Source organism: Pempheris klunzingeri, chromosome 9 (assembly GCF_042242105.1).
Source record: "Pempheris klunzingeri isolate RE-2024b chromosome 9, fPemKlu1.hap1, whole genome shotgun sequence".
Taxonomy (NCBI): Eukaryota; Metazoa; Chordata; class Actinopteri; order Acropomatiformes; family Pempheridae; genus Pempheris; species Pempheris klunzingeri.
Window position 1 is genome coordinate 19,212,948 of NC_092020.1, and position 22,672 is coordinate 19,235,619.

The 22,672-nt window shown below is 39.9% G+C and overlaps 1 protein-coding gene across 2 annotated transcripts; it reads right to left on the reverse strand.

The window, feature by feature from the left end:
* Positions 1–622: 622 nt before the first annotated feature.
* LOC139207203 (solute carrier family 4 member 11-like) lies at positions 623–22,353 on the reverse strand. Of its 2 annotated transcripts, none has more exons than XM_070836855.1 (20): positions 22,190–22,353; positions 12,596–12,646; positions 11,692–11,787; positions 11,247–11,290; positions 10,751–10,970; positions 10,567–10,648; positions 10,161–10,284; positions 9,337–9,546; positions 8,290–8,374; positions 7,961–8,086; positions 7,611–7,724; positions 6,834–6,966; positions 6,449–6,522; positions 5,322–5,601; positions 4,133–4,239; positions 3,647–3,812; positions 3,272–3,445; positions 2,478–2,673; positions 1,819–1,988; positions 623–1,447 (listed from the first exon to the last, which is right to left on the reverse strand). In XM_070836855.1, exons 1-20 carry the CDS (start codon positions 22,248–22,250, stop codon positions 1,381–1,383), a joined length of 2,580 nt encoding a protein of 859 aa, XP_070692956.1. In that variant the 5' UTR covers positions 22,251–22,353; the 3' UTR covers positions 623–1,380. The 2 variants fall into 2 exon arrangements, with proteins under 2 accessions (XP_070692956.1, XP_070692957.1); XM_070836856.1 differs by lacking the exon at positions 22,190–22,353 and adding an exon at positions 17,567–17,718.
* Positions 22,354–22,672: the final 319 nt, after the last annotated feature.

The following is a 22,672-nucleotide window of genomic DNA, read 5'->3' on the forward strand; positions in this document are numbered from 1 at the left end:
AAACAAACAGTCGGGTGTTTTTGTCCTGCTAATATATTCACGGCACTCCGTGTAGACAGATAAAACATGCCTAGAAAACAGTCATGATAACGTAGGTGATGCATTAACGGTGGAGTAACAATTTTGAACCCAGCAAGTAGCAGTAAAATGTATTTAAAATAAAGCGTCAGGTGGTTTGTAGGCTTACAACAGTGGCTTTAAAGGAAGTGAGAGATAAAAAAAAATCTAAACAAAACATCTAAAGCTGGTGACTTGAAAACTGTTAATGCCTTATATCTACCCAATCTTAACCTCATTATCCCAGTTTCTTCTACTGGGTGATATCAATCTGGCTCATTTTTTCCTGTAATGTACTGGTGAGTGGACATTTATCATCAGCCAAGCCTGAGCTCAAACTATCCTGAAGATGAGCTTCTACTGCCATCTATTGGAGAAATGTAAGCTTTCCAACTGTCTGCCCCTCTCCGCTCAACAAAGGATGGTATTGTGCTGATTCTGTGTGTCATGCTATTTGAGCAGGTGCTTCCTATTACAGTATCAATGACTGGTGCTGCATGTTAAGTGTGTTGCTTTGGGAGTTAGTATGGAGGAGGCTCAGTACAATGAAAAATGATCATTCAGATCCTTTAAAGGGCTTTATTTGTTTAGCAGTTCGATTTCATCTCAACATTGAAATAGACAGAACCAATAATCTTTACGCTAACATACTTTATTGTTATGAGTCTCCTAGAAATGACAATAGCAGTCTTTCACAGCTTAACAAGTGGGACAGTTTGTGATACCTGGCTTCTGTGTGGTTGATTTGAGTCAATGCCAGGTGACAGTTCGCTCTGCATTTGAAAAAAATCCTCCTCTTCCAGTCAAATGATTATGGATTTTGTTTTTTTACGGTGTTAAAACAGTGAAATCACATAATCCCCTCATCAACATCACACTTCAAACCCAAGTAGGCCACAGACCAAGCAGCTCTCTAATAAACAGCATGATGCCTAAATTTATTGAAATGATTAGGATTTTTTTTAAATATTGTAAAAAAAATGTCTCTGACATTAAGTCGTGCACCTGTCAGTTACCAGCTCAAGACAGATGTGTGTGTGTTTGTATGTCTGTGAACAAAAGAAACTCCTTCACAACTATATTGTTAAATACAATAAAGATGTAGGAACACTACATATTAGAGTCAGCTACATTGATGGAAAATGTGTGATGAGCAACAAGAAAGCAAAATGAAGGGTGTAAATGCTCGTCCAATCAGCAGCAAAGTGCTCAAATCCAAATCTTGCAGTCCAAATGCATTTGATTTAGTTAGCAACACAATCTTTCTGAGTCTGTTTCCCTTCCAGCTGGAGAAAATGAGTGTTTGCATAAAGTTGCTCTGTTTTACATGTGCTGGGAGTCCATGATGTCCAGATACTTGGCGTCGATTATTCTGGGAAGCAGACTGGTCCTGAGATAAAACATGGAGATACCAGATGGTACAGTTACATGTATTGTATGGAAAAAGACTCAAATGTTTTTGAACAACTGCCTTACAAAAGTCTTTCAAACTCCACACCCCCAGTTTGTTTGCGTTATAAATGTGCCGTCTCCAAGCCCAAGCTGAGATATTTCTGATATCACCTGAGTTATTATCTCTGAGAGAAGAAAGCTCCCTCCAGGGCCACAGAATGTGTGACTAGTAAACTGATCTTCATATCTAAAATCAGTGGAGTGCCCCTTTAAAAACAACTCTGTCTGACAGACTGCCAGCGCTATGCAGATCAGTTCTGTTGGTTCCCATGGTCCCACTCTGTCCCCTGTCAGCCTGGGTCATCTCACCTGATGGGGACCAGCAGGATCATCAGAACGGGGAAGACCATCTTCATGTAGGGCAGAGGATACATCCCAAACGCACACAGGACGATCAGCTGGACAATCTGCAACCCTGTGAAGTAGTGGACCTTCCTCTGAGGCACGCGGCGAATGTAGTGTGTGGGAGGATAGGAGGTCTAGATGGAGAAGTGTGAGTATGATGTGGTTAAAAGTGACATTTTGCTTTGCTAAAGTGAAAATAGATTGGCCAGTACAGTAACATGCACCAGTTGTTGCATCATAAATGACAAAGTCAGTAAGAAAAAGTTTCCTCTGTGCGCATGTTAATTCTGATGTTTGGTCAAGTTAATTCAAATTTGTACAGCAGCTCTTGTTCCTCTTGTTTTCACCAAATGATGTTTTTCATGTCATTGTGACGTAATGAGACCAGATTCGCTGTGATGGTGGCAGCAAAGTTGCCATAATTTTTACCCCTAACCTTTCTCTGCCCCCTGAATATCTGGATAATAAACTTTTTTAGACATCAACCACTGGTTGCCATTTTTGGGCAGCCACCATGTGAAGTTTAACGAATAAACAGGAAAGACAAAGAGATGCAAGTGTGCAAACTGTCCGCTATAGCAAACAGACCAACCAATCAAACCCGCAGAGTCCTTCCAGCTCACCTGTTCCTTAAGCAGCAGGGCCATGCGGTCCACCATCTGGTTCCCATCAAGCGAAGTGGCTGCGATGTAGAGGAAGAGGCCGTAGAGGACGGGCTTTGGGATCCACTGCAGAGGAACGGGCAGCATGAATGCAGACAGGCCGATCAGGATGTTGGCCGCCAGCGAGGTCAGACGTGTCTCCTTCACACTCACAATGCTATTTGACACACAGGCAGAGAAAAGCACTTTAAATATTCCAATAAACACCTCAGCTGACTAGAGAGCATACACAATACTTTTGTGAATTACCATAGCGCCGTGTTTGCTGCTTGTGGCCCCCAAAAATGATTTAAAAAAGTGTGTGTCTCCCCTAATCACAGGTTATGGCCCCATTGTGGACATGGTAGTCAGCCAAAGATTGATTTTCCTTCTTAGGTTGTTTTGTCTGAAGGATTTGTAAATTAGAAATAAGTCTTAATCTTAGGAACCACTGCCATCGAAAAATGTTTTCACCTAAATGAAAATGATTCACTCCAAATATCTTGAAGGAAAATAAGAATTACTTACAGCACACATTTGTTGTTTATGATATTCTTTGTCTGACTATATTTTTTCAAATACTTGTTATAATCTACATATTAGTTATATGTGCTTTACTGAAATACCTTTTCAGTTATTTTGGTCAGTGTTTGAACTGACACCACTGTTTCACAGCCTCCACACAGAAGGGTTAAATGGGTTTAGGCAAGTTGGTGTTTTGTCGGCAGTCAGTCACGAGCTGGGTGTCTTTTTGTCCTTGTTTCAGCGTCACTCACGTCGAGTACAGGTGTCCGTTCTCTACGTGCTGTTCCACTTTGGCCAGCTGACGGGCGTGTAGGGAGGAATGTGGGAAGGCGGCATGCATCCATGGCAACCCCAGACAGGACATGAGGATGTTGATGAAACCAGTCAGCATTAAGTCCCAGTGGAAAGTCGTGCCTTTTAGCAACCTGGTTCAGACGTACACACACACACACAAGTTTCAAGAGGTTTGACAATGAAAGGCTGCGGCATTACTTCTGTTCCTTTGATGAGCTACTACGTGTTTGCCAATAAGAAATGCAATACAATACAATATAACCTGTTTAAATGCTGTGAAGGAAATGTGCTAAGTTATACTAAATGTCTTGTCATGGCTTGGAAATTCTTACTTGTGTTCTGGCACGTGTGTGAGCGAGATGACGATGTTCTGGTCGATAAATATGAGCAATGCAAGGAGGAAACCCAGCCCAACCGCGCTCAGTGTGTTCATCCCTGACAGCTTTTCAAATGAAGGGAAGTTGAAGATCGGGCTGTCATAGATACTGAATATAGGAACTATTAGGAGCATAAGATTTAGAGAAGACATCAAATTCAGTATGAACAGTTTCATTTGTGAGGTAAAAAAAATTCATAAGAAAAGAAATAGTGAACTTTGCTGCTTGTAAGCTTTGTTTTGTGAGCAACATTCAACCCAGTGTCTTTGGCCCACAAAGGTACAGAACGCACACTGTGCTGAAAGCTCACTGGAAGCAAATATTTTCCTTCTTTTCCCCCCTCCATAAGAAGTTTCAGAAGTTGTTCTGTGCCAAGGTTGTGACTTTAAGTCTCAGGGGATGTCTTCTATCACTTATTTTATTTGAGAGATCTGTACTCACGCTGTATGTCAAGGAAAAGGTAGGAGCCAATGAAGGAGAATATCACCACGGAGATAGGCAAAGCACAGTCAGACACCACCTCTCTGATTTTGTCATTCAGATACGGGCTGTGGGAGAAAGAAGTGACACTTATTTCAACATTGTGCAACTCTGATGTAATAAATTGTACAAGTTATACTACAGTATTTACAGTAGCTACTCGCTTAGTTTGAAAAATAATCCATGTCAAGTACTGAAGGTTTGTCACTGAGAGGGAAGAACAATGACTCCCAGGAGTCAGACATAGAAATGATGGCAAAGTCACATTTATCCACCTCATGTATTACATTATTATACCTGAAGGGTGAAAATCATTGCTTGTGATTTGTAACTTTCTGTGTGACTCCGGGGATGTACACTTTCTCTTCTCTTTCTCTTTTTCAGGTCTTCCCAACCTCATACAGTGCAGTGAAAGCAGTTATATGAAGCTTTGTTCTGCTACCACAGGCAGTGGTGCAAAGTCATTAATTACATTTACTCTATTAATATACTCAAGTACAGATTTATGGTACTTTGGCACTTTTGGTTTATGCTACTTCATATTTAAACTCAGTGGTGGAAGAAGTAAAAGTAGCAATGCGACAATGTAACACATATCCGAGTGCTTGAATAAGTCCTGCATTCAAAATAAAATTACATCAATGCATATCATCAATTACATCAATGCATGTGAAGCTGATTCTAGATATTTTACATACGGTTTAGATGGTTTAGATCACTGTTTAATAATGCATCATATTTTATAAGCTGTCAGACTGATGTAATGGAACAAAAAGTATAAGTGTCCTCAAATTTAGAAGAGTTTTAGTATCAAGTAGGAGAACATTTGAATGCTCATGTAAAGTACAAATACCTCTAAGGTTGCACCCAAGTACAGTACTTGAGTAAATGTGCTTTCCACCACTGCTTTCACTGCATTTTAAAGAGAAATACTGTACTTTTAACTCCGCTACATTAATCTGACACACTGTCGCTATATTTTAAAGATTAGTGTTTTACTTTCAAAGCAATGATCAGCTTATAGAACGTGACACAAACATTAAAATACCCAACAGTAACTAAAGTAGTTAGAATGAACTCCACCTCAGCCATCTACAACATTACAATCCTGCTTACATGTTAAATGGTCGTCTACAGTAAGTGGACATACCTCCTCTTGATGAGGTAGAGGGCGTAACCCAACCACAACGTCCCCAACATGAGCAGCAGGCAGAGGATGGGCCTTTCTCTTGAGCACAATACCAGAGACTCAGGCAGGAAGATTAACGCATGTCCCTCTGCGTGTCCCATCAGTGACACAGTCTCATTATGAATCCCCCGTGCTTCTCCCGTCTGGTTCTGCATCTTCTCTAGAATCTCATTAATCTGCTGAAGAACCAGCGTGCTGTTTGTGGTTGCCAGTGTGGGCCCGTGGTAGAAGTGTTCAAAAACTAGGAAGCGTGAGGGAAAGAAGAAAGAAACTTTAGATAGATAGTTAGGATGACACGAGGGACAAACGTATGACAGTGTGTTGCTGAATCGTAGCCCCGTCTTTGATAATCACTGATACCAAACACACACACACACACAGTGATGACTCACAAACAAAATGAAAGTAACACACAGCCATAACACATAAAAACACCATCATAACCGTCAAATTAACATTAAAAACAATATAATATGAAGCTTGCTATAACATGAAAATATCCTTAGTCTCCAACATTTTTGTCAAGTCCTACAAAAACCTTAGGGCTGGCAAACACACACACACACCACACTGAGTGTCTTCATACCTACAATACTACCTTACTGACATAATTCCCCGTTTATGTTGCCATTCTCTGTTTTTCCTGACATTCACGCACATTCAATCATTCAAGCAGCGCAGTGTATACAAGCTTTGCTCAGTTTGGTGTAGTTTAGTAGAAAACTACAGTAGCCTGTGGCTCACAAAGGAAAGAATAGGGCTCTAAAGAATCCACCATATGCTCATCCATCTCATCCATTTCTTTCCTTTCTTGTAATAAAACCTCGGTGAAAAGATATGTACAGAAGGAATGTGAAAAACTCCATTATATTAACATTTCAGGGCTGTCTACTTTTCCGCAGCACATGGGGGGGGGGGTCCGTGTTTGATTTCATGCTTGCTTTTCCTCTAAAGACCACATGATGGATATGTATATATAACAAACGATAGGCAGGGTGTTTGCACTTCCCCCTGCAGTGTGGAGAGATAGCTCTGCTGCAGAAGCATTCAAAACATGTTTAATGTAGTCTGACCTTGGTTTCACTTACTTTTGATAGTCCCTTTCACCGCATCCCCGACAAATGCTATGGAGATGAACAATGCAATGACTTCTTCTGTTGAGCTGGGAGATAATGGAATAAAACATTTTTTAAAAAACATGGCGCGATCATTCATGTTTTATCCAAGTTGTTCTTTTACACTGGCACAGACGTAACATGCCATCCAAGGCGAAACGATGGCCCAGATAACAAGAGTGTACAACGAACAAAATTAATAATTATGGCTGAAAACAGGAAGTCATAACAGATGCGCCTTGGCTTATCAGTGACCTCACCTCAGTGCATGGGCACATATATATCACAAGTATGGATGGGGCTCCTGGCTATTGTATGTCATAGTAACAAATGCTGTGGTGCGGTGTTGTGTATTCACCGTTTGAAGAGTTTCATCAGCAGGCTGACATTGAATAAACCTCCGAGGATGAGAAACAGACTGTTCCATAAACCAATGCAGGCATAGAAAGCATCGAAGTCGAGATCGTAGTCATCGCAGATGCCCCTGATGACTGTAAAACATACATAAGTACACACATACAGACTCATACATACTTATAACATACTTATAACTTATAACATTTATACTGCTCTAGCAGTATAGAATTAGACATCATATTGTTCTGGATAATATGGGACATTCAAAGCATCAGTTCCCTGTAAGAATTCCTTTACAAGTGGTACGAATAGTTTTTAAATGTCCCATATAGACTGGGAGCCAGTTTATAAGATTATGACCCTTTTACTATTATTACTTAACCATAAGTTAAAGTTCATCATGTGTCAAAACTCTGCACTTACAAAGGTGTTTACCGATTTATCTTCATCCATAATTAGACGTCATGATTTGCTAATTGTATTTTGTATTGTTGATCTTAATTTGTAAAGAACTTAGTAGCTAACTTTGTCAAATAAATGTAGTGGGATAAAAAGCACAGCATTTTCTTCTGGATTGTAGCAAAAGACACACAGTCATGTGATTGAGTGTTTTGGTTGTCGTGGTTGTTTGAAGCTGACTCAGGATCAGCAACAAGCTTGAATTGCAATGCATCTGCTGCGTGTGATATATGATGAGTTTTTCTGTTCCTTCTGTTGACTGTAGCAGAAACAGATGTTCTGATCTCCTTGTTTAAGCAGTAGGACACAACACACACACCGCTTATAAAGATGGCCAGTGGAGCAGTGGTCAGTGGAATGACGAGCGGTGAGCCAGCAAACAAACAGTAGATGACTCCTCCGATGCTCTGGCCAACAATGGTCTTCTGAACATCTGTCAAAAAACAAACAGCCAAACCTTGGTATGTTTCTGTGCTTCAGATTAAATAGTTTAAATTTCAAGTTGAAGTTTGAATTTTTGTTGTCTGTTTATGTGTAAGTACACGAGAGCAGTGGAAAAAAGTGTCGAAATCCTTGTATGTGTTGACATACTTGGCCAATAAAACTGATCTGATTCTGATAATATTGTATGATGTTTTAGATCAGGACAGTAAAGGCAGGAGTCCTTACCTATCTCTCCTCTTGTGCTTTCATCATTCAACGAGCCAAAGGCGATCGCGGGTAGCAGAATGGCAATGTAGAGGAAAATAGCAGTGGTAGTGTACTTCAGCAGCGAGCGGTCCTTCCCAATTATACCTTAATGGATTATTTAAGGGTGTTATTACAGATATAACAATCTAACCGACCAGAACAGTCAAAGCAGCCAAAACTTGAAGTTATTCTCAAAGCTGATGACTTGCAAAGAAGAAATCTTGTGATTTTGTAGCAGTAAAAATTCTAACAAATCAAAATAGATATCTGCCGGCTTAGGAAGCAGTGTTACAATAAAATATGAATACCATCTGTGAAGTCTGAGGGGTAGAGGGGGAGTCTGCGGCGGAGGTCATCGTAAACACCTTTACCCACTTTAAAGAAATCTTTGCACTGTGAAGAAAAAGACAGAATTGATTCAAGGCCACTGGACACGTTGGTCAGTGTGATGGACTGTATTCAGTTAGTCATATACTGTAACTGTAGTGTTATGACCATTCTCATACATTTGCTGGCTGGATACTGAGTCTTTTCAATAAGTGTAATAATGATTTTTTTTTTTTTTTAATATTCTTTGTAGAGACACTTGAGGAGTAGCAGAGCTGACATCCAGCTGAAGATACTGGGCGACCTGAATGACCATTGTTGCCTGTTTTTGAAATATATATATATGATTTTGCAATTGCTGAAGAGATTTAAAAGCTGGTTTCGCAGCAACAAACCTCCACTTAAATACTCAAGACATCAGGTGTAGCCACAACCTGTTGTTAACTTTGGTCTTTTACAACCCAAATACATGCTTTCTCTCTAGGCAGTATTTGGGTGTTCCCTCTTGTCCAACCTCCTGCTGAGAGCAGACATTTCCTCTTAATTTAAACACTGGGCATAATGAAGTACTTTATCATTACATGGAGCCGCACACATAGTGCTGCCAGCACCATGGCAGACTTGGCAGCTTTTTCGGCCTGTTGTCCAGCTGCTTCTCATTCCTCAGGCCTGGCTGACAGAGTGTGGAATCAAGGATAAGCAGATAATCTGGCTCAACTTCTTTCCTTCACTGCACCTCGTATTTATATGCCTGGATGGAGTTGGAAAACACGGGGGTGGGCTCCACATGTGGAGAGTTAACAGTCAGTAGAGAGAGTAAATGTTGCTTTTACAACTCCTCGTTAGGTAGAGTTACGTTTCCATATCATTGTACATGTGATTTTAAGGCTTATGCTTTTTGCCATTGCCATTGTTCTGTAGTTGTACAACATATTAAAGTCATGTTAGTAATTTGGCCACTTATTACTCAGTGAATTCTGCCCTGATCGCAGCGCAGAGCCACCTCTTGCTTTGCTCTCCTGTAATACCTGAAGTGCTTTCCCTCTACGTGGATCTGAATCCTCCACTTCCTCTAAGACCGGCTTCTCATTGACTATGGAGAGCTGCTGTCGCTGGCAGACCAGCTCCTGTTTGAACTCCTCCTGGTTCTTGGCCTCCAGAAGCTTCTGCCTGAAGGAAATGTCGGAGAACATCGTGGCAAATGTTCTACCCAGTTCAATGGCCGTCTTGGTGCTTTTCTGAAACGGATGATGAAGAAAGTGAAATCTGTTCTGGCATTTTGACTGTACTCTTCCAATTAAGTATTTCTTAACTAATAATATGCTAAGAATATCTCTTGATGATTTTATTGAATGTCTGTAACGGCACAGAAATGCTGGCTTGAGGCTTCTTTAAATTTTACTGTGAAGTTTTGCACTCGTGTGAGCAAAAGCTGACATATGAGGTGAGCAGCCAGATCCAAACCTCAAACCAAAATTATGTAGCTTGTCAGAATGCACCTGATTGGGACTGCAAATAATTATTATTTTATTATTGATTCACCTGCCTGTTATTTTCTCAATTAATCATTGGTCTAAAGTGTCGGGAAATGCTGAAAAATGCTCATCAGAGTTTCCCAGATCCCGAGGAGAATTATTCGTCATTTAATGCGAGAAAAACCAGCAAACATTTACACATTTAAGGGGCTAAAAGCAGCAAATGACTTATAGATTATCAAAAAAAACTATAGATTAGTCTTCTGACAATTACATTAAACAAGTGATTGTTTCAGCTCAACACCTGCACCAGGTAAACCTACGGATTGCTCAAAATAGGAGAGTTTTGAACAGAAGCAGTGAGAGCTGGATCGTACCGTTCTAGGGGGGGCCAGGATGAGGATGACGTAGCGAGCCTCGCAGCAGTTGACTCCCCAGTTCTGCGGCTTGTCCAGGCGGGCGATGCAGACATGACGCCTCTGCAGGCTCCTCACATTGGAGCTGAATTATTAGAGGGATAATTTCTTTTGAATCGGTGGTGTAGAAATGATTGATTGTGCTGCATTCTGTATTGGCAGGTGTGAATGAGACACCCCCCTCCGACCCAACCAAACCCAAAACAAAATTATTTTTCAAATGAAACTATTGTCGTCCTGTGCAGTCAATTGATCTCAGCAATTATCAAGAGGGAGATTTCTACAACAGTCTCCTACTGAGCTGGAGGCTACAAGAACTTGTCAAAATAGCACCTTCTCTCATAAATAGTATCGTAGATGAACTCACAGAATACAAAGCCAGGACTGCTGGTAACGAACACCAGTGGAAGTAGCAGTCACGCCCTGAATGGTCTCTGCCAGAAGGTGAACTGTGAAAGCATAAAACATTTCAATGATTAGCCAAAAAAGCTTTAATATTGATACGTCACTTCATCTCACCTCACAGTCCACTTCTGATATGTGTTGCTCACCGTTTAACTCCCTCCCTCCTGCGTCCGTGAACAGTGAGTTCATGACCTTGTCCACATCACAGCTCCTGTGGCCGTCCTCCACCACATGAGTTAACATTCGCCTCAGGACCTCGTCCAGAGTGGCAGCTTTCTCGTCCAAAAGGATGCTCGCCTGGGCCAGGAAGCCGTCCAGGTCTCTGTGGGCGCGCACTTCCTCCTGGAAGTTCATTGGCTTCACATACTAGTGTGAGCCAAGAACAAGGGAAAATCCATTGATATTGATATTAAAGGTTCATTTTCTGATTGTGTTCACTACATATCGCTCAACACCAAGTAAATCCACACATTCCCCTCCCAGCTCACTGCTGATGCTTTAAGATTTAGCACAGTTCTCAGTTAGTTTAAAACAATTTCGGCGTGAGCTGGGTAGAAATCTGGGGATTTATAGGTGTTATTGGGTGTTGCAGTAATGATTATGTCACAACACAAAGAAGGTGACTGGAAAAGCAAATCTTACTTTTCTTGTTGTATTTAAAAGCCCAAACCCAGGGCAGTCAGCATCTGTAAATAAAAGCCACATGGAAATATATATGTAAAGGTTCTTTATACGACAGCTTGGATTACAACAGAGTGTAACTCTCAGGTCGCCATTTCTCCACTGTTTCTTTTCATAGCAAAAAATTGCTTAATACTATATTAAAGTCTGAATGTTGTACAGAAAACTTTTAAACAGCATTTTCACTTGTTCACACTATCTCAGTCCCCAACCCCATATCTTTGATCTCATCCCCGCTGCAGATTGCTCTTTCAAACTTCTAAAGTTAGCTTTGGAAATGACTAAAATGTGTTATATATTCTCATTAGTATTACTCATTAATAGGGAGCAATAACTGCCCATTTATGCCTGTGAACTTTGCCTCAGTTATTGTGACTCACACACACACACACACACACACACACACCTGAAACACTGATCTGGATCTCGGTCTCATAGATGTGCGCCTTGTGAGTGACAGGTGAATCTTGCCCACAATCCTCCTGTTCCCCATCCTGCAGCTCTGTGGATAAAAACACAAATGGTCTCAGTATAGATGCTACGTTACTATCATTTCAATTTCTACATCAGAATAACTTTCTGCTTGCTGCAGTATTTAGTGGATTACACGAAATAAGCAGTAATAATGGGCAAGTCAACCTAACCATGAAATAGAACTGCTCTGTGCATCAGGGCTAAGATGCTATGCTACCAGCATTAACAGTGTCTCACAGAAAGGGACAATTTATTTTTGCCTCCCACCACTCTGCCATCTGTTGACAAGCACACAGCCAGAGGGAGAGAGAGACCCAATAAAAAATCCCCCTTAAACCAGACATGCAGCAATATAACAATAGCAGCCCCTCGTAAATTCCTTAATTGTATAGAAGATAAATATGGCATCTCGATTGCGAGTTTTATGAGCGGAGAGAGAAACAGCCAGAGAATTAAAGAATTACCCTTAACCCTTCATGAGCAAAGCTTTGAGCTATGATTATTCCCTCTTCCCGTCATTGACTCGGAGATCATCTGCCTCGTTATTTATCCATTAATTAACCTCACAACACACCAGCGAAGGAACTGGCTGTGCTCACCAGCATGTGAAATGGGTCATCAGTGAGCAGCGAGGAGCATTGGCACTGGGACAAATAAATGTTGCAATAAATTTACATGTGAAAAACTACTGTATTCTCCCTGGTGTCCCAAAGGGAAAAAAACTGAATACTGTTTTCTGATTGCAAAGCAGCTCATATCAAGTACATGAAAGAGCAGGACCCTTGCTGAGAAAAGCAATCAGAGTAAATATAACATTTATTCCTGCAGCTACGCACCCATCTCTTGGAAAACATATCCATTCTTGGACCTCCCAGTGGATGGAGCGTCTGTTGGAGAAAAGACAAATAAGAAATTAAAGCAACTTCATGTTCAGCTTTTAGTATTTCATATTAGATTTCATTATTGTTTATGTTTATATGCAAGCTTCGGCCACATTGTAGAGAAGTTAATCATGTGAAATATAACAAAACAAATATGCCTCAGACGTTCCACTTTAATTACAGTATTCATTCATTTTTGGCCTCTTAGCAGCAGAGCCAGCAGTAAAAATGTTGATATATTAACGTCTGATATTAGCTCATTATGAGCTTTTATTTGAATCTATATTCGTGTCCGCCTCATGAATACAAGTCCAATAATCGCTCTCCTTTTAGCTCTGTTTTGGTGATGGATGTATAGCGAGAACTGAATACAGTGTTGGAGGCGAGTCTCCGTTCATTCTTATGATAGTTTCTCAGTGGTGCATGAAGCCAAAAATGGTAAACTTCCCAGGCATAGAAGTACCTGGATCTTCCAAATTGCTGAGCCCTTAAAGCATGCGCACTAGTGTCTCAGGCCTGCCGAACCAGCTAACTTCCTGTTATCTTCTCGCTAACTTTGTAAATTCTGATGGTGAAAAAAAATGTATCAGCTGATTTACAGATGTCTTTTTCACAATGTAAGTCTATGAAAGTAAGTCTATGAAAGAAAGTAAGTCTTTTGGGCCCAATGGCATCGCATGACGGTCGCCATTGTTGTAATACACGGTGTACACGGTATGGCCCCTATGTAAAATTTCCTTCAAAGCGCACTTCCTAGTGGCTTGGTTTTGGTCTCCACCACTGTATTTGACTCTTTACCTGCCAAATGCTCCACCTAGTTACTAATGTTGTCAGTCTGCTGCCTGCTGAAGGGCGACTAGCGTTCAGTGTGTCAATCAAAGCTTTTTAGCTGTGACAGATGCAAACAAGGTCAGTGAGAGCAGTCAGAGTGAACCAAAAGGTAACATTGCGGGCCATTAAACCAGAATAATGAGCTGAAAGATGCTAAAAGCTCCACACAACTGAAAAAACTGCAGTTGGTGATAATTCTCTGTGGGTTCATTATCATGTGAGTGACTCCTTTTACATTACACATAGTCATTTGACCCATTCTTGATGGTATACGTCTTTATAGTAAAATTATACACATGATGAGTATTTTTCCAGCTGATTCCAGTATTTTTAGACTGAATTTAAATTTGATTACTTTTAGGTAAATGGTATAGATGAAATTAATAGAATCTGTATTTTCCTCCAACATTTTTCCCAAGCAGTGTGAGGAAGGCTTGGCCAGTACTGACACCATTATGAAGGGCAAGACTCAAACCAAGCCCACTGCCGAACATGATTACTTTTTTCATTCATTTAACCTTTTCTTAAATCTCAAGGAATCACTGAGGGCATGCCCTCATTTTCAGTGGTGTCAAGAATACAATACACAGTTAAAGACACAGTAGTTTGTAATCGTGGTTTTTAAATTAACCTACTGACACAACTAAAATATTAAACTACTAATTAAATCCCTTCCATGCAGGTCTAATATGTATTTTATCATAGAAGTTTGACACAGACACAAATTTTGTGAAGCTGCACTCCATGTTGACTGACTGTGTTTTCCCTAGACAACAGCGCCTCTCACTTTACAGGCTGCATTCAGCAGCAGGTTTCTACCTTTTAAACTGCTCTCATTGCACATAGTGACAGATTTTGCAGACAGAAATTGGAACTTTTGATTAAAAAGCTGGCTATTTATCTGTAACATCCAAGCTTGCTGAATCATTGCCATAACCACTGAATACTGCCAGTATGACACATAGTCGGTCAAACCTTAAAGCCCTTTAATAACCTTTAGTAAAGTAACGTGGCACATTAAATGATATCAAATTATGGAGACAGACAGTGGATATCAGTCAGAGAGAGGTTTAAGAGCACGGTGGAAAAACAGCACATGCTGAGAAACTGAAAAGAGACCTCTTCCCGCTCAGTTACAACAAAAATCTGACGCCAGCTGTGTCCGATGTTTGTTTAGGCGGTCATGGATCTGTGAGACTCTGCTGCAGCTGTATGGATGAGCTTTTCCTTGCCTGAGGCAGAGATTGGCTTCAGGGACTCCCGAGCAAGGCTATATCTCAAAGCAGATTAGACAGAACATTCCCAGGACTCCTCCACTTCACAGGAGTCTGCACAGACAACAGGGCACCTCGCAGCTTATGAAACTAGCTGTTTGTACCAGAGCCGGGTGTGTGCTGGATGATTTAGTCTGCCTGCCTGATTGAGACCTTTGCAGTCCTGCCTCATAAAGATAAAGGTCAAGTTTATTGTAAATACTCTCAACTATGTCTTATCGCAGCATGATCAACAACAGAGACTGACAACCACTAAACAGCAGTGCCACACACTTTTCTCATCAGTTCCTACAATAAAAGAGCAATGACATTTGGGCTTCAAAAGTAAAAATTCACCGAACAGTAACCCGTTTGTTTTCTCCTTCAGTTTATCTGTGTTGACTCAGTACAGGCTGCTGCAGTAAAAGTCAATCAGAGAAGGATATTTCACTTTGCTTCTGCAGGCCTGTGGGTTACGATGGCTCATGCATGTGGGTTTTCTGTTGGCTGACTTCCTCACACACTGACAGTGACAGATGTGTAAGCCAAGCCTTGAGTTCTTTCACAAGCGGTGCTGCAACATTGACATCGAAACTCCTCCTCAAAATAGCTTTCCCACCCTGATTCTGTTATTGGTTACAAGTTATTTTAATGCAGTATAATTATGTAAAAGTGATATACATATTCATGCCTGTTTTAATTGATATCTCCATGTATTAAGCTAAATAGTATATGCTTAAAAAAATAACTTTTAAGTATTTTATACCAAAACTCTTCATCTTCTGTCTAATAACGTTGATGAGGAGGTGTGTTTTAAGGCCTTTACAGATCTGTATTGCTCCATGTTTGATAAGCCATGTCCACATTTGTAGAAAATACATTACTAAAGAAAAAAACACCCAGACTGCTTTTTGACTGTGACTTAAAATCTGGATGTTTTTTTTTTTTTTTTTTTAATGTTTCCAATGAACTTTAACTCTGACAAACCAGGCCACCACTCTGCCAGTGATGTGATGTTTGTAAGTCCTGTGTCTCCCTGGATAAAAAAAAAAGGCTAACTTAAAGCCCAAGACATGTTTTATTAATCCCCGCCATCCTGTGATCTGTAGACAGAGGATGTCCTTGAGCATAAGGAAACAGAAAAATCCTTATTGGGTCTCTGGAAACAAGTGCATCGAGCTACAAACCTCACTGTGCATTTATTCTGAGCTGCACAAGGTCAAACCATCAAGGCAGAGGGATCACGGTGCTCATAAATGTAAGGCATTATTGCAGATGTTCTTTAAAATATGAAAGTCTGCTTTTCAATGTTTTGCTTTGTAGTAAAGTGCTAAAAAAACTTTTTAAAAAAATCTGAATTTGACCTTGTGGGAGTTGAGCAGCTGTACCATGAAGTGTGTGCTGTGTAAGTCGCATACATTTGTGTATTGAAACAAAGCAAACAACAGGAAATAGGAACCACAGCTCATTCCACTTCAACACCTCAAAGGTTGATGATAAAGACGGCCTGGTGTTTGTTTATCCAGCACAGTGAAAAGACCACTGAACAGTAATTCATAGTCACACAAGTCATGTTTTACTAGCTAAAGTACACACCTGAAGGAAGGCTTTTTCCCACTTAGACATCAAAAGATTCTGTGTGTGTGTGTGTGTGTGTGTGTGTCAAATGGCACAAATCCTCTGGGAGGCTAACATATTAAATGGCAAATTCTCATTAATAACATTCAATTTGTGGTGGATGACATAAAACCTGCTTGTAAACCTGAAGATAAAAGCAGATAAAAGAATGGCTTCTATAATCACTCTGATTAGTTGTAACGGCTGAATTGTAACTGACACATTATCATCAACGTCAACCAGAGAATTTCTTAAATAAGAGTGGAAACACTTGAAATTTGCCAGATTAGAATATTGGACATTTTTCTGCAGGATAATCTTCTTAATCCTTGTTCTTAGAAAACTCAAGTCGGTCTTTTTAACCCATTAATGGCACAGAACAAAAAAAAGACTTTCATCTTAATGGGTTGTTGGGCTTCAACTAATTATTATTGTCATGATTCTCTATCCCATTATGTTCTCAATTAATTGATTAATAGGTCGGTCTACAGAGTATTCCTAACATGGTGCTACTTACTTGTACAATTAAATGATTATCAAAATAGTTTCCAATTAATTTTCGGTCGAAATTCGCCTCTATGTTGTTGGATAGCCATTGATATTGTTGTATTTTGCAAGTGGCACGCTTAAAGAAGTGTTACGTAACAAACTGGGGAAGTGACATCACTGCTGTAGCATAAAGTTATATATTAGCTTCTCCCACAACTACAGACAGTTTAACCCAATAAGTATTTTTAAATCACTTTAATGAACATTTGTAGAACGGTTCTCTTCTCCCGGTGTGGTTCTTTAAGAGTGTTAAAGCAGATGCTAAAAATATTTGTTGGTCTGTTGTAAAAACCTACCATGATAGACAAGTACCATTTATTGCCATATTTTAAATATTGACTCGTATCCTTTGCTTTTGACTATCTTGCTCATATTCAGTTGGTTTTAATGTCAAGAAAATAAAGGCATAAAACATTTGAATAGCACCCAAAGAAGCAGGCAAATAAAAGAAAATGGTGGTGTCAGGAAATGTTTGTACTTCTAAAGATAACAGCCTGCATTATACAGTATATGCTATAAACATTATTTACTGGACGCTGTCAGCACACACACACACACACACACACACACACACATACACATGCTGCAGAGAGGGTATTTCCACGTGTTTGACAGAGTTGGCTCAGGTTGCACTATGAAAGACCTTCTCACCCCACTCCACCCCTGTAAAACTTACCAGATGGCACAAAATGGAGGACCTTTTTGGCTTCCATGTTCTCCAGGTTTTTTAGGTGAGACGCTTTCCAAAGGTCAACCCATCATCATTCTCCTCGACTCCCAAACACCCTGCACTCACTGCTGATCTCCTCTCAATATCTTTCATGCACACACCCACCCACACACACACACATGCTGAGGTAAAATCACCTCCCTGCACCTCCTCCAGCAGCACATGGGTTTGAGGGAGGAAGTGGGAGGGCAGGAAGAGAAGGCAATGGGGGTGAGAGGGGTGTTTATTTCTGCTGGGTCCTTGTGCCTATGAACTGTATAGGTTCAGGTAGTTTAAAATAACTAAAAGAGTCAACAGGCTTCTGTGTTTCTGTATCAATGTATCAAAATTTATTCTGTTTATTCATTCAATAAATATGCTGTTTGAGAGTTTTAGGTAACTTTCATGTTGTGCATGTATATGTACTAATATGTGTCCGTTTTATGTGTCGTCTGAAGGTTTTCTGGGTGGGAAGGAGGTTCATTTAGAGGCTGAAAATGACAAGGAAAAGGCGTAATTGCATGTTTTGTATTGAAGAGTAAGGAATTCGGCTCAGTCTATTAGTGTATTGGAAAATATATATATATTTTTTTTTTTTTTTCTTTCAGCCAGGTGGGCATTTTCAGATTGTACACACACACACACACACACAATTATGGAAAATAAATAATTTCACTTAACCTTTACCAGTGTACGTTATTATGTAGTATTCATTATCACAACAGTAATAGATGGCAAAATTGTATTTACATTCAGTGTGTCTCACCAACATACAGAACATTGTGTGTACCACTTGAGCATAATTAAACTTCTGAATACGTTTCCTACCTGATAAAACATTGGGAGGGCAGATTATTAGAACATTTTTAAACCTACAGTGTTTACATTCATGTCCACATTGCCACATTTCTTGGCACATTACTGCCACCAATTGTCAATCAGCAGAATAGCATAAAGCACTCCTGCAACACTCTGTGTGTGTGTGTGTGTGTGTGTCTGAATGCCAAAATCCTAGAAGAAAGGTGACACACTCTTCACAACATTGCACAATACCAGTGGCCAAAAATAAATATTACTTTTTTGTTTTACATTTTCTTGGTAGATGATGTCAATCTTTCACTTCTTCACATTTGTTTGTGTGTGTGAAGACATTCGTTTCCGTTGTTCATTTTTGCCTCTGACATCATGCCGTCATCACTAACGCAGCCCCTAATAGATACACTGTGTGAGGAGCATGCGACACTCCTGTCAGACTTTGTAAAGGATAGACTGTGGTGAAGTCGCTGAATCCTGATGTAATAACGGACATAAATCGATGTGACAAAAGTGCAAAGTTTAAATAAATAAATAAAGACATTCTGCCCCCAGCAGTTCGACTCTAAAGTCACTGTCAGACCGGCTGCTCAAGAGAACTGAAAAAGGTATAAAATGATCTCATTATATCACATTGTATTCATGATCCAATAGTACTTAGCTGTCAGTCACTCCACATTATGGAGTAGTAAACATGAACAAAATAGTTATTGACATTACTCAACAAGATTTAGTACTGTACTTAACTGGAGGTAAAATCAAACAGCAATATGCACACAATAAAGCATTAATAACTAGTTTAATGATTATATCAGTAATGTGCTTTCATTAACCAAGTGGTCGATATGCAGGTTCCTCCTCATTATGATATGTAGTATTGTGTCTTAAGTGTCCTACCTTTATCTATGTAATTCTTGATTCAGATTTGCTTCACTATTTCTACCAATTTGTTTCCTTAAAAGAAACTACTAAGAATTATACAGATATATCTTTCCACATGTGAAAAATATATCTGAGAAGGAAGGGAAATAAAATACAACAATTACATCATTTGTTCAGTTTTTTTACTCTCTAGCTGGAGCGACAAACGGCACACTGAATGGCTGTCCTGGAAATACTTGCATGAGTTGATTTGACTGAATAAAGCTGAACTAATGGAGGAAATGTGACACGACTATCACTTGTTTACCCAGAGAGTGGTGTTTTTGATTGAGTCTGAGCCTCAAGGAACAAACTCCACTTATTTCTTTTGACTGGCGCGCATGAAGGAAAAATTGTAACGCTGTGCTTTATCTGACAATTTGGGAAACAATTTTGGAATGTTAATAGAAGCGATGAAACAGAAAAATGAAATGACCTCTGCGAGAGAAGTACAATTAAATAATTTTGCATTCAAAACAAACAGTGCCCGTAGAAGCTGGCGACTTTCTCTCTTTCTTCCTTCCACTGAATTCCTAATTGCATGATGTAATTCCTCACAGTGTACCTGCTTGTTATTTTTCTAGAAGTTACAAGCCTTGTAAAACTTTACAGGCTCTTTTTAATTGTCATCAAAGGCAGTTAAAGGCAGCACACCTTAGGTGCTCAGTGCATGGTACTTCATACAGGGACAGAGAGCTCATGGAGTTTTGATGGGTGCGTGGAGGCAAACAAAATAAACCAAGTCTCCTGAAAGGAAAACTTCCTCCTTGATTAGAAGAGTGAGAGGATTGAGACACTGAGTTAACGGGCAACTTTCAAGACAATCACTACCTGGCCCAAGGCAAAAAAGAAAACAACAAAAAAGTTAAAGTGAGGCATGGCTGTTCCCTCGTCTGCCACCAGATGGCAGCACAGTCTATTGTTCAAAAACAGCGAGGCACCAGACAGAATCCGACTCAGCTGAAGATTTTATGACAGGATTTTTTTTTTTCTTGATGAAAGAGGCCAATTAAAGCTTGACAGAGAAACTGTCACGGAGTAGAGTTTCACTCACTCTACGGTGCCACGGTGGTTTGTCACAGCAAGCTGTACTTTTCTGTTTTTTTCTGTTCCCGTTGGATGATTGCAGACTTTAGAGCTCCTGGAACTAATCAAATTTATCTTCATTCAAAAAACAATATCAATTGTAGCTACCAGTGAGGACACATGAGGGATTTCCTTGTGTGGGTGATTTTAAGTGGAATTTTTTTGGTAGAATTTGTATGTGGGACTAATCTCCCAGGATATTAAACAACATCAACTTTTAGATTTAAATTCAGGCCCCAGCTCTAGTATGTCATTAGTGCTGAATGTGTATGTGCTCTGTATTTGTTTTTATGTGGTATATATAAAGTATATGGTATAAATTGTACATTTGATTTTTAAAATGACCTGACCAAAACCAGGTAAAAAATGAGTAAATGTAAGTCACATGTTCAGGCAACAGTCCTAATCCATAATGACTGCACACTACAGAACCTTTATATTTTGTATTTTGCACACTCCACACTCCACACATCTAAGAAGATGCTACAACTTTAAATTAGAGTCCCAAGCTGGAAAATAAACACGATAAAACTGATCGACTGTGAACTCACAGGTTCACCACTTATGATTCTCAGTAAAAGGCTGATACCTGAAAGTCTATTCAGATTCCCTCAGATAACTCATCCTCAATTCTCTGACCCACTCGCACAGAAATACACGTACATGCAGTATGTATTCTGGAAAATAAGTCAAACAGTGACCACTAACGCTGCATTAATAAACTAATGTTCTGCTCTGGGCTCTGGGTTCATTGGAAGTATGCAATGGAGTCTATGAGTCTACAGTCAAACATTAATGAAACTCCATGAGCAGCTGAGGGGCATGACTGCAGGAAACACACACACAAGAACACCTGAGGGAGGCATTATCACAGGAGCCCATAACACACGCATGATGTTTGCATTGTTTGTTGTAAAAGCAGCAAAACATAAAGATCTTAATGATGAATATTCAAATCAAAATCCGCAGAAAGGCCTATGATCAAGTAGCTTCATCATGCAGTAAATGATAGCTTATGAGAGCTGCTGAATTAATCTGTTGATAATATTTTACTGGCTGAGAGCGATAAATGTGTAACAGAGTTTTTGCAGTCAAACATTAAATATGGGCACATGTGTAGACAGCCTAAGTCATTGTTATTCACACTGAAGAGCCCGGAGAAACTCGGCATCCACCGACTCTGTAATAACCGTCTGAGTAAATGAAACATTAGCTGCCGCCTCAAACTGTTTATTCATTCTAAATAAATACCTGTGATTTTGCTGATAAGTAAAGTGTATTTTTAGCAGTCAGGGGGACACACTCCTGCATATTCTTGTCTAACAAAAATGATGAACAGAAGTTTTGAAGTCAAGCATATATGCTTTTTTGTATGTATTCTGTTCCATACATTCAATTTAAAGTGATCTGCTGCCCTGACCTTTGGGCGTGACGGTCATCACATATTCAGCCAACAGCTCTCACTGCATACCACAAGCAGAATGAAAAATGCATGCAAGTGAATGCCCATTCTAGATTATAGGGTATTATTTCACCACACTATTTGCCAATGATACTGTATAAATAAAGCAATAAGATTCAAAAGTCAGATAGCTCACTCTGAAAACACAATGGGTAGGTTTTCTCAATCAAATACTGGTGCATAGTGACAAAGCAGTAAGTAATAGTTGCCATCTGGTGCTCCCACAAAGCAAAGAAGAAACACTAATGATCATTCACAGATACTGTTTTGACTCAGGTCGGAGTCTGGTAGAGTTTTATGACCCTTACCTTCAGCAAAATGATTCAGAGTGACTTCTGAAATCTCCTGTGCTTCCTTTTTGGTCTTCATCACACAAGGATTCTTGCAACGCAGCCACAAATTGGTGATATTTCGGATACGGCAATGAAAGCTCTACACAGAGCTGAGCGTTGATAATGCGGTTCCTGTTTGAGAGAGCATGAGTGGTCTTGCGGGCAGGCCCACAGGTAGATGGGAATGGGTGACTACCAATGAATAACACCTTAATGTCCTCCCTGCCAATCACAGTGAAGCTGACTTTATGTGAAAAAAGGTTATGTGGAAGGTGAAGGCAGGCTTTAGGGAAAGAGGAGACAAAGAGAGGGGGGAGGAAGGTGTGAGGAAACTGCTTTTAACCCCTGCTGGGACTCAACTGATATTCAAATGTAACTGTCCTGTTGGATGTCGACAACTTCACTGTTATGCTAAACCATGAATGCAACCATTGCGTCCTAGCGAAGTGTTAACATGTA